General features: G+C 39.7%; 1 protein-coding gene across 5 annotated transcripts in view; it reads left to right on the top strand.

The window, feature by feature from the left end:
- The window catches only part of LOC126283944 (peregrin), a 242,985-nt gene that overhangs the window by 187,614 nt on the left and 42,260 nt on the right, over positions 1-13,111 (top strand). For all 5 annotated transcript variants that reach the window (XM_049982350.1, XM_049982348.1, XM_049982346.1 and 2 more), the window contains one exon: positions 6,314-6,651. In XM_049982350.1, coding sequence (XP_049838307.1) covers positions 6,314-6,651 — 338 coding nt within the window. The remainder of the gene's footprint in view (positions 1-6,313; positions 6,652-13,111) is intronic.

Raw genomic sequence — 13,111 nt, 5'->3', positions numbered from 1 at the left:
ACCATTAATAAAACCATAGATTCCCTTGATAAACATAGCAACATGAAGCACTTATTGACAAAGAAATGAAAAGTTACTGGAGTGATCTGGGCAGCAAGAAAATGGTCCAGAAAAGTTTCCATTCTAGTCTGTAAACACAAAGTTCATTGACAGCACTCATATAAACAGTTTAATTGAAAGTCCAACATTTGTACACTGTTGCAACACTCCATTGTCCTAGTAGTGCTGTGATTGAAGTTACAGAAACTTCTGATCCAGCTGTGAACAGCTGGTTCTTTTTGATGATTCTGCCAATATTGGTCTCTTTCATAACATAGGATCAGCCTATTTGATATCAGCGGTATCAGTAAATGATCCACTGCGGCATGTATCTCCAGCTAGATGCTTCTTGCCAGAAATCCTGTGAACTGCCATTTTACGGCATTTAACAGGCTTCAAGAATCCTCCCTCCACACCCCCCAAGATGGCCAGTATGGCAATAAACATCCCTTTCCTTGGTAGAAGAGTGGCCAGTAGCAAGGACAGTTTCTCAGCAGTGGTGAATGATGAGTTCATACCTCTGTTCTGCCACTGTAATGGGGGCACCAGTAAAGTATGTACTGCTGGTACATCAAATCCATTACCGTGTGATGGTGCTAGTCATAGAGAAGCTCCTCCAGTGACTTTCCTTTGATTGAAATTGTTCTGTAAGATGGCAAGAAGCAGGTTATTGTGTCCTCTTTGTTGAGAGATGACACTGCTTTTTTTATGTGCATTTTAAATATTTGCATGCTAGGTGGAATGGTTCTGTGGTAAGGTGGGAGATGCTGCTTTTTGCAGCAGTCCTAAAACAGACCAGACACAAATTGCAAACTATCATCTGATATATGGTAAGTGGGGGATCTTCAGTGGCAGAAACATTCTGTGAGTTTCTGATAGGGTAGCTACTTGAGATGCTACTGTTTGTTTGCACCACATATGGGTAGTGTGATTAACTGATGTGGATGGACTGCTACTAGTGTTGTGGAGGCAGCCATGGAAAGAAGTCCTGTGGTGGTGCAGCTGGTTCTGCTGCATGTGCATGTCTCTCAATCTCTACTAAGACATCAGACCATTAGACATGGTGTTGGGAAAGCACCTTCATACTCGTGATACCCCAATGATAGAGGGAATTCACATTTGCATATTGGACTGTTTGACAGTAGTAAATTGAGCACTGATAATGGCTGAGGAATTGTGCCCAATGCTGTTTTATCAGGAAGCAAGTAGTGAATGATAATCTGGTATATGATGGACCTTCATACCATAGAGAGAGGATTGGAGCTTCTGATTCAAAAAATGAACAAGTGCTCCTCTCTCAATCTGGTTGAGATTAACTTGAGTTGAGGTCAGTGATTTGGAAGCAAATGTGACAGGCTGTTCAGATGCGTGTGGAGTGTTACGCAATAGAACCTTAGCCTTTCGATCTTTGTAGGCATCTATTGTTAGTGACAACTTTCATTTGGGGTCATATGTGAGCTTGTAGTAAGTAAAGTATGAGTTTCTCAAAAGTTTGCTGACATTCTGTCATCCACTCAAACTTTTTACCTTTCTGCCAAAGATATTTTATTTTATTTCCTGGTATTTATAGAGAGAGATAGCCAAGTAATTCCTTCCACGTTTCTGTGGCCAGGACATTTCATGTCGCGTTTGAAGACTTCACACTTTTGGCTCATAATGTCAGGATTAATTTCTGAAGATTAAGAGGTATCTTTCATTAGTTATACAATGACCCATCGGCAGGGTAACCTGCACCTGTCTGCAGGCGAGCTGTGATAGACACTTTTAAGTAATTTACACAACAAGGAATGTCCTATAGTAGTTGCTCTTGGTGGTAGTTGTTGTTGTTGCTGTTGTGGTGGTGGTGGTCTTCTGTCTGAAGACATGTTCGATGCAGATCTGCATGCTTGTTAATACTGTGCAAGGCTCTTCATCTCTGCATAACTGCTGCAGTTTACATCCACTTGAACCTGCTTACTGTGTTTAAACCTTGGTCTCTTCCTACAGCTTCTACTTACAGCTCCATCATCCCCCCTCCTCAATTCCCCCACTGAGTGAGGTGGCGCATTGGTTAGCACACAGGATTCACATTTGGGAGGATGACGCTTCAAGCCTGCGTCCAGCCATCCTGATAACTTTTCCGTGATTTATCTAAATCGCTTTAGGCAAATACTGGGATGGTTCCTTTGAAAAGGCACAGCCGACTTCCTTCCCCATCCTTCCCTAATCTGAAGGGACAGATGACCCACTGTTTTGTCCCGACCCACAAATCAACCAACCAACCAACCAACAACAACAGCACCCCCCTCCCCTCACAGTTCCGTTATCAAATTGACAATTTCTGTGTTGTAATACTGTGCCTTATCAACAAAATCCTTCTTTGAGTCAAGTTGTATTACAAATTTCTTTTTTCCCCATTTCTCTTGATTTATTTATTATACCCATCTAATTTTCGATATTCATCTTTATCACGACATTTCCCAGACAGCCATTAACATTTCACTTCCATAGAAGGCTGCCCCTCATACAGACACTTTCAGAAAAGACTCTTAACACTTAAATTGGTATATGATGTTAATAAATTCTCTCTTTTAGAAAAACAGTGAAAGGTAGCACATTGGGTAGTACACTGGACTCTCATTTCGAGAGACAACAATTCAGTCCTGCATCTGACCATCCAGATTTACAATTTCCATCATTTACTTATATTTAAAATGCCTAGATTGTTTCTAAAAAAGGATATGGTCAGTTCCTTTCCCATCCTTCATTAAACCAAACATGTGTTCCATCTTTAATGACCTTGTTGCCAATGGGATGTTAAGCATTAATCGTCCTTTCTTCCTTCTTTTTTCGGGAACCTTTTGTAGTTATTGCCAGTCTACAATTTTATATCCTCTACTTCAGGCAATGTCATCTATTGTGCTGCCCAAATAGCAAAAACCATCAACTACTCTTAGTGTCTGATTTCTTTATCTAAATCTGTCAACACACCTGATGTGATTTGACTACATTCCATGGCCCTCAATTCTGTTCAGCTGCTCTTGCAAGTGTTGGGTAGTTTCTGAGAGAATTACAGTTCCATCAGCAAACTGCAGAGTTTGTATTCCTTCTCTCTGAACATTAATTCCCCTTTCAAAATTTCTACTTTGTTCCATTTACTGCTTGCTCAGTGTACAAGTTGAATAACATCAGGGAGAGGCTACAACCCTGTCTCATCCATTCTCAACTACTGTTTTCCTTTCACACCTTTTGACTTTTATAATTGCAATCTGATTTCATTACAAGTAGCAAATTTCTTTTTGCTTTCTGTATTTCAACTGTGCTTCCTTCAGAATTTCAAAGAGTATATTCCTTGTAGACAGTAGCATTGTCAAAAGCTTTCTCTCAATCTGCAACTGCTATAAACTCAGGTTTGACTTTCTTCCATCTATGTTCTAAAATTAATTGTAGCATCATTATAGCCTCGCTAGTTCTTACATTTATCTGAAATCCAAACTGACCGTACATAAGATCAGCTTCTATCAGCTTTTCCATTACTCTGTAAATAATTCAAGACAGTATTTTGGAAGCGTGACTTGTTATAGTTACAGTTTGATAATATTCACACCTGTCAGCAGTTGCCTTCTTTGGCATAGGAATTATTACATTCTTATTGAAATCTGAGGACATTTTGCCTGACTGGTATATTTTGAATACAAAGTGAAATAGTTTTGTCATGACTAGCTCTCCCAAACATTTCAGTAATTCTGAAGGAACATTGCCTTCTTTGGGGGGACTTGTTTCGACTTGGGTCTTTCTGAACTCTGTCCAATTTTTCTCGCAGTGTCGTATCTCACATCTCATCTTCATTTACTTCTGCTTCCCTTTCTGTAATATTGTATTCAAATTTATTTTCCTTATATAGACCTTCTGTGTATTCCTTCCACCTTTAAGCCCTCCGTTCTTTGCTTGGTATGATCTTTCCATCTGAGCTCTTAGTATCCATACAGCATCCTCTCTCCTCCTCCTCCAAAGGTCTTTTCAATTTACCTGTAGTCAGCACCTCTCTCTTATATAGTCGTGCATGCTTCTTCAGCCTTGCATTTGTTGTCTAGCTATTTCTACTTTACCAGTTTTTGCTTCCTGTCACTGCCAATTTTTAAACCTCTTTTACTCCCTTTTGGCTTCTAGATTTCCTGCATTTTCATATTTTCTCCTTTCCTCAATTAGATTTAACATCTTGTGTGTTATCCAAGGATTTCTGTCACATCCTGTGTGTCCTCCTTCTATTTTTACCATTTGTTCTCTCAAGGTAGCCCATTTGTCTTCTTTTGTGTTCCTTACCACCATTTGCTTCTGACATGTGTATCACAAAAAAAAAAAAAAAAAAAAAAATGATCACCGGCTACTTTAACCAGCTCTCAGGTCATGGTATAAAGTATATGTTTATGACCAGTGTGATGCTGGTTTGTTGCATTCAACAGAACCGTAGTCTACAATATGAACATCGTGTTTCCTGGAGTGTGCATTGAGAATGTGGATCATGAGTAATTCATTATTACACTATAGTAGAGGTCACCTGCCACTGATGTGAGGGTGGAATCTGTTGATGATGAGCCAACAGGGTTTTTGTGCATGTCATTTTCAAGTTTTAGTTTCTGAATCCAACAGTTATGTGGAGTTTCTTAACCCCTAACCTTGAAAGTTTCTCCAGAAAAGATTTTACCAATTTAGACCATTGTTGGCTAGAAGTGCCTGACTTCCAGTCTCATGAATACTTACGAGAATGGAGACTGAGTTTCATGAAGACCATTCCTGTTCAAGGTACAAATTTCTTGCTACCCTGAAGACCCCATGTACTTTTGCTACCCTAAGAACCTAATTAATTATAGATTTGTCTGGCTGCACCACTTCTAAACAGCCTCAGATTCTGGAGAAAAACATTACAGTAGATCTGACGAGTGAGTGCGTATTTTCACTCTTGGAATTATATTTACAAGGCAACACATTAAGTTCTGCCAACCAGGCAGCATAAGTATGATTTTTGTGCTTGTATTTATTGAAAAATTTTAAACTTACATTTTTCTTCAGAGTAATGTGGCGAAATAGTACAAATTTCAAAAAGATAAAGTTTCAGGATGGATTAGTGGCTAAGGACTGACATGGTTTTTGGGTTAGTAGATAGATGGCATGTGTGCTGTGGAGCAGCATCACAACCTTACATGCTTTTAAATGCAGCAGCAATTGATTATGGGAACAATCCCATTCTTCCTCGTCCAGCAGGAAAGGTTGCAGCTGTTGGAACATTCCAGCGTTCTTTATTAATTGTTCGAGGATCTGTTGTTGTTCACATTGTCGTGAAAGCTGTTACTAAAACTGTTGTTGTTGTTATCCTATTAGCCATTTGCCATTTCCACAACTGCCCAAACTCTTCCATGGTAATGGGTTGGAAACCAATGTTAGCATAAGTGGTTTTATTTCCTTATCACCACTGATAAATCCATAGATTTTGTTACTGGATACAGGAGTGCACAGCATTTACTGACATGAAATGAGAAAAATTTGTGCATAAAATCAGTGGAGCACAGATTTACATAAATCTAAACTGAAGACAGTAACTAATCTAAAGTTAGGTAACAATTACTAACAAACTGATGCAACATGTATCACTACACACTGAACTTCACTGATAGATTGGTAAGAAACTTAGTGTGTTTGTACAGCAGTTGTAGTGTCTCTCAGAGAAGACCACTTTCCACAGCAAGAACTCTTCTTGCTCTTCACGTTATAGACAGACAGGGTTCCTAGTGGGCCTTGTAGCTGCGAGGAGAATGGATGTGGCAAGGAATTTGGCATCTCCGCACCCTCACTGTTGTTCTTGAGAAATCCATGTATTTTTGCAGAGTATATGTTACATTGGTTAAAGGTAATGTTAAAATTACTTGCCAGGCAAGAGCTCAAACCCAGATGCCTATGTTTTATAGGCAGTGCACTGTCAATTGAATCATTTTGATTGTGCCTCACTGACTGACTCAAAAGGTTCAATGTTATCCTTATTCATTTTATGAGCTATGCTCAGGTGACACAGTTGCTAGCACATTTCTTGCACATCCTGGCATCATAGTTCAAATACCTCACCTACATGTAAGCAATACAGCATATGCAATGCAAAGAGAAGAAAAATATTATCTTATAATGTGGCCAGTCATTACAATATTGTGCACAAGAAAAGAATTTTCAGCACGGCTGAACATACAAGAATATATTTTCTGTAACATAATTGTTCACATCAGTATTGACAGTATTATTGTTGCAGGAGTGGAAGTGACAGCTCTAATACCCCAGCTCCAGTACCTGCAAAGAGGAGGGTGGGACGCCCTCGAAAACATGCATTGCCTGGTACTTCTGGTGGTCCGTCAGGGAGCAACAGTGCACCAGCTGTGATGACACCTGCTAGCACATCCTCGTCCATTGGCAGCCAGCAGCAACAGAATAATCAACAGCCATCCAGTAGCAACCGTTCAGACATTGCATCTTCAGTGTCTGGCCTGCTGCTGGGAGTGGGTGCTGCATCCTCTACAAGTGATGCACCACTTTTACCTGCAACACCTCTGCCTGCAACAGAAAGTTTTCGTGTATACCGCAGTGGTGGAGGTAGGTGTTGACTCCTTAACACTATGTATATGGGTCTAGTTGATATACATGTTTGTGTAACTACTGTGGCTGGGTAATGTAAATATGCCCGGTTTGACAGACAGGCGCAGTATGGCATTTGATTGTTGTTTTAGTGACTATTAAAGTGTATTATTGATTAAGTACACTGCCTTTAGAGGGGGGTGGGGGATGAAATACTGTCAAGTACTGTGTTCAGTGACACAAGGGTATAAAATGTGCATACTGTGAGAGTTTGTAGTATTAGTCATTCATCACAGATGTCAATGATCAGATGGGACTCAGGAGACATGTCTGTGCACCACCTGTTTTGACTCTGCAGGCAGTAACTGTGCTGAGTTTAGAGGTGATCAGTGTTTGGAACATTCATTTTATGGTACAACCATGCCCCACCAGTGAGTATGTACTCTTTAGAACAGCTCCAGTCATTTAAGTGTGGTCTCATTGTGGACCTGCAAGATGCCAGATAGATGTATTGAAGTATTGAAGCACATGTTGGACACACATTATTGGTGGCATCCTGCAGATCAGTTTCTTAACGTCATTGTAGTACAGACATATATCAATAGCAACACATTTTGTGAGAAGCAGTGGCCAGCTAAATGTCATAGAGGTACAAAATCCAGGCACATGCACCTGCTGTGTGATCAAGGACCACAGGCAACCATTTTCTTGCAGCAGGATTAAGATCACATGTGTCTCTGGCTAGGGCTACTGTTGACATCATGCCAGTGCCAAGAATGGCTAATCCGGTGTTGTGAAAGAGTTAACTGGAGACTGGAATGTCCTGAGTGATGAGAGCTGTTTTTATTTGTATGCAAGTGATTGACGCACATGGGTGTGGCATAGACCTGGTGAGCTACCTATTGCAGAGTGTATTTGCTGATGACACACAGGTCCCTTCGCTGGCTTCATTTTGTAGGGGGCTGGCAGTTACCGCACACTGTCACATTTTGTATTTTGGCAGAGTAAAGTAACCAGTGCCCACTACATTGCACAGGCTGTTATCTGCATGGTACTGTAATTTCTTTGACGGAAGGTGATGAGAATTTTCAACAGTACTGTGCAAGTCCACATATGGGTGCTGCTACTGTGCAACATACTCTTCCTGTTGTACAGTAACCAGATCTCTCACCAGCTAATCATGTATGGAGCATGATAAAGAAGGAACTTACCAGGCTCAGTGGCCTACAAGTGCCATTGCTGAATAACAACAAAGGGCACAAGCTGCTTAAGACATTCTGTTGCAGAAAGCCGTTGGGCACTTTTATGATCATTCCCATCCAAGAATACTATTCCGTGTTGCTGCCAAAAAGGAGTACACTGTGTACTGATGTGGCTGTTTGGGCACCCTTTTCTGTGACATGAATGTTTCATTTGGTCTGAATTTGTTGTCATACACTCCTACATGGCACATCACTTATCAATAAAATGACCTTACCCTTGAGAGTGTTGCACTTTTTGTGGCTGTGTAATGTCTAAAAAAATGTTCATGTGGAATACAAAAATTTGTGATGTAGTTTTCTACCTTAACAGTTGTTAAAATTGTACTTCAGTTACTAGCAATATTTGTGAACAGAAGATACCTGGCCTTGATTCAGTGAGGGATATCAACTGAAAACATGAAAACTGTTAGGCAACAAAATGTTATCAGAACTAATGACATCTGAAGGTGCAGATGTGTTCTTAATCTGCTCAGCAATAGTTCCTAGGCCTGTTGTGTTTATTATATGCCTCTAACCAGACAAAAGAGATGATATTGTATTGTAGTGTTGTGTCAAGTATTTCTTCACAAACACACTTGTTTCATAAGGAAACAGCTTCTATCACCAACTAACTGTGTGTCACATTTAGGAATTTACTTCTCAAATCAGTCGGCAGGCTGGGGTGGGGGGTGGACTAGGGCTATATGTTGTTGCTTAATGCTGAAGTACATCGTTCAACACCTTGTTTATATACCTGTTTACTGCTCAACACTTTCTCTGTACATTTACTGTCACTCATCTTTTAGGATATCAGACAGTTAAAATGTAAATTCGATGAATTTCTACTTTTTCGGTTAACATTCTACATATTTATTCTTCATGTCTACATATTTATTTGCAGCCCTCTGCCACTAGAGGGCTCCAAATTCTAGCGTATAACATAAGTTGAATAACGTAACTTTGTTGGTGGATGAATCAAGCTGTGTAGCACAGTGGTCAGCATACTGTATTCGCATTCAAGAGGACAACAGCTCAAACCAGTGTCCGGCTGTCCTGATTTTGGGTTTCCATGATTTCCCTAAATTGCCAAATGACAGGATGGCTCCTTCAAAAGGGCACAGGCATTTACCTTTCTCATCCTTCCCTAATCCGTGCTTGGGCTGTATCTCTAGTGATATTGTTGTTGTTGGGACGTTAATTACTAATCTCCTTATACTCCTCGGTGCATGAGAAACACTGTGCTGTAATCGAGTTTTGAATTTGAAGATTTCATACACCATACACGTATGGACCACCCTCTCCTTCAGCATGACAGTGCCAAACTCCTCACAAGTGCTGCGAAATCTGCAACAATCCATTGCCTGGGTTCATCGTCATTGATTTTTCGCCATACAGTCTCGATGTGGTCCACCTGATTTTCATCTCTTTCTAAAACTTGAAAGAACATGGACAGCGGATGTGTGCAAATCCCTCCGTGGCCTTTCACTAAGTAATGGTTCAATCCTAAAGTATCTGGTTAAAAAGGACACTGTGGGTTGCCATTACATAATTACCTTCAGTTCCTAAGTTCTTTCCTTTTTACTCAGTATTCATTCATTGTATGACTCTCTGTTGGACACCTTTCTTCGTAGGATACTCTTTCTTTTCTATTGCTTTCTCATAGGATGCATCTACCGCACTCACTATTTTTGGTCTGAACCTCTCTTTTTTTTTATTGACCCCGCACTTCCCTAAATCTTGATTATGATCTCCTTTCCCCCATGGGACTTGTTTGTTTGTTTTGCTGGTAAGTCAGTAGTTTTCTACAACTCTTACGAATTCCATTCTCTTAATGTATCCTTCAAAGCCAGTGTTCTTTATTGTAGTTGAAATATAATTGTGATACAGTAAGAGCAAGTGACTCCCCTTTCTTCTAAACCTCATATCATCTGTCCTTTTCATTGTATCATATTTTGCATCTGCATTACATTTCTCTTATTGTTCATCCATATCTTTCCCTATGTTTTCCTTCTCTCCCTTATGATGCCCATGCATTACCAGCCTCCAGCCAACATTGTTGTGCAGGACTTGTGCAGTGCTCTGTAGCACCATTCAAGACTGCTTTGACTGCAGAACTCACTGTCCGCCTAATCAGCCAGCCACCAGGTCACAGTTGTCAACCTGGCACAGAGCATCCGTCTAACACATTGTAGCCATGTAGGTTGTGTATGTGTGTGTTTTTGCATAGTTTTCAGTCTTGTGTCCCAATGAGTTTACCTTCTTTACTTCTAAATTATTTCTAAATCATTGCTTGTTTTATCACAAGTGTTGTGTAAACTCATCAGCTGTCACTTTTTTCTTTCCTACGATCTTCCTTGGAAGTATCATCTCTCTCTCTCTCTCTCTCTCTCTCTCTCTCTCTCTCTCTCTCTCTCTCTCTCTCTCTGGTCCCTGGTCCCTTTCTGCAATTGTTTCTTTTGCACATAAATTTTCAGATTTGACTCTGGTATTAGTGTCCAAATTTGGCATGGTAAGAATAGGGATTTTAATCTGTAATGTTTTAGTGTAATCTGAATGTGGTTTCTAATGTTTTCTTCTAGTGCTGTCTTCGCATTGATGTTCAGGGTGAAAATTTTATCTTAGTACTTGACGTTAAGCATCTGCGTGATATAGCCATACATTTTCTTCTTTTAGCAGATTGATTTTTTTCATCTATATCCACGTACTCTGTGTTTTCAATATAAATGAGTTATTTGATAATGAATTATCTGCTGTCTCTAACAGGAATTCTACTTGTTTGATTACAGTGTCAACCTTCTGCTTGAAAAATGCTAGGTCAGCTCGTCATGTCACATTTGCTTTACCTGTCTCATTTTGTTGCTATTTCCAAAATATCATTAAATTGTTGCTGGTGGAGCTTACTTGTTGAAAATACATACATTATGATGCTCCAATGACTGCACAGCATTTTATAATACCCTTTCATCATCAGTGTAATTTGTCATATAAGGTCTAGGAGCATTTAATACTTTGAGTCCTGGATTCTTTGCAGCATGCTTGTCACAGAATCCCAGGTATTTTCTGTATGTCTGTAAGTACGTACCATTTCATTGTTATAACTTTATTTACAAATATGGCTACATTTATTGGAGATAGAAAAGTTATTCTTTAATTAAGCTACAAAGTAAATAACATTTACTACACATATAGCACAGAAATTTTATTTAAAATTTGGCACATGTTTATTTAGAAAAAAATTCTGCTTAGATTCATATTACTTTAATTAATCATAATTTTCCATTGTTTCATACAGTTTGAAACACATTGGCATGTACAGGGGAGCTTTAGTCAGAGTACCAACATACTGTATCTCTTCTCGGAGACTTTCCATTGGACAATTGTGTATTTTCTGTGCAGACCTTACACACACTTGTGGGAAGCACTTTCTTTTCTGTGGAAGGAATTCTATCAGCAAAATGCCTTCCTAGGAGTCTATTGCTACACACATTTTGGAATGTAACAGTATGACTTCCTTTCTTCCCAAACTCCTCCCCTAATTGAAGAAGAAAATTTACTGAATGACAGCTTTTACCCTGATAATTTCATGTTTTTCGGAACAAAATACATACTTGTTAGTTTCTACCCCAGTGTGCTTTATTATTGATTCAGGGGGAAGAAAAAAAAAAAAACATCAAAAGGACTGTTGCTGTCACCCACTCCTGCCAAACATTCACTTTCTTCTATTCAGACAATAATGGTTGCTTGTCTAATGTGATCCATCCTAATAACTTATGTAGTAGACTTATCGAGCAAAGTAATGTAGAATAGTGGGACAGTAATATTGTAATAATGATGTTTTTGGACCTGAATCTAATTCAGAAGAAAAGTTACTGTATTCTCTTTCAAAAACATCCCCTTTGCCAAACAGATTCTTCAAATGGTTCATCATTCAGTAGCATCTCTATCTGTGCTGGTCAAAAACTTCAACATATTTATTAAAAAAAACACACTTCTAGCATAATGAGAGACCCACACAAATGAGTCAGTTCAGTTGTTTTGATCAGGTGAGGATTGTCCTTCAGGAAGTTGGAATAGTTTCAGGAAAATCCACATGATGACAGCACCATACAGCCAACTTGTTGTGGGGGGAGGGGCAGGTGTGAAAACAGTGAATACAGTACAAATAGTGGAAGACAAGCTAGTCATGGGACACTCACAGCATGCTTGTCACATGAGCTGTGCTCGAGCTTAGTGCTAATCTTCTTACACAATTTTTGAAGTAGCTTTTGAACATGTTACAGAATACATTTTATTTACATTTGTACCAGCTGTGTTGTGTGGGTTTTTCAGGTGTTGTTGTTGTTGGCTTCCCTCCCCCCCCCCCCCCCCTCCCCCTCAGTACCTTTCTCATTTATTATTCTTGTGATTTTGTTACTTACCAGTGAATCAGTGAACTGTGATATTAAATGTCATTAGTTAAACAACATGATCTGAGAGATTTACACAATGGATTCACATTCTCATTGTGCTTATAAAAATGTTATCAGCAACAGCACTACTTGTTCCCATAATTCATGTTGCATATTGTATGTGGGGGAGCTGGATTATATGAAAAGGCCAGGGACTTTAGCACAACTCAACAGTCTGTATTTTCTGAAAATTTGAAATTAAATGCAGTCTTACCCCAGTTCATTTATAAAGTACCAGTTGCAGCCCTATATATATTGTCTTTCATGAATGTTTGCATTTGTAGCATGGTTTTCAATGAGTGAAGGTAACAACTCACTAAAAATTGGAGCCTTGAGTCCTCAACAGACACACAAACAAGACTGTATATATTTCTAGCTTTCAGATGAATCAGTCTTCAGAGATATACAGCACTCATATATGCAGATCACCTGTATGTCTACATCGCTAGTTGACTACACTGCAGGGTGACTGATGCATGACATTGTGTCTGGTAGAGCTGGCGTCCATAGGTAGAAGACAGGGAGTGGGAGGGAGGGTTGGGGTATGGTGACTGACAACTGGGAATCGGTGTCATACACAGGATTAGAATGTGGTGCCAGTGAGCTCTTTCTAGCCCCAGGCATGGGATTGTGCTGCGCACAATGTCACAGGAAATGTGGATTGCGATTGGGATAGGGATATAAATTGAGGAAAAGGGAGACTGTGGCAAAGAGGATGTGAGTGCAGGGTGAGTGAAGTTAGGGTCATGGGGCTGGGGTTAATGGAGACCTAGGCCAGAAGGATTATGA

Source organism: Schistocerca gregaria, chromosome 8 (assembly GCF_023897955.1).
Source record: "Schistocerca gregaria isolate iqSchGreg1 chromosome 8, iqSchGreg1.2, whole genome shotgun sequence".
In the NCBI taxonomy this organism is placed as follows: domain Eukaryota; kingdom Metazoa; phylum Arthropoda; class Insecta; order Orthoptera; family Acrididae; genus Schistocerca; species Schistocerca gregaria.
The sequence above is the reverse complement of the archived record's forward strand: the minus strand, read 5'-3'. Positions and strand labels throughout refer to the sequence as shown.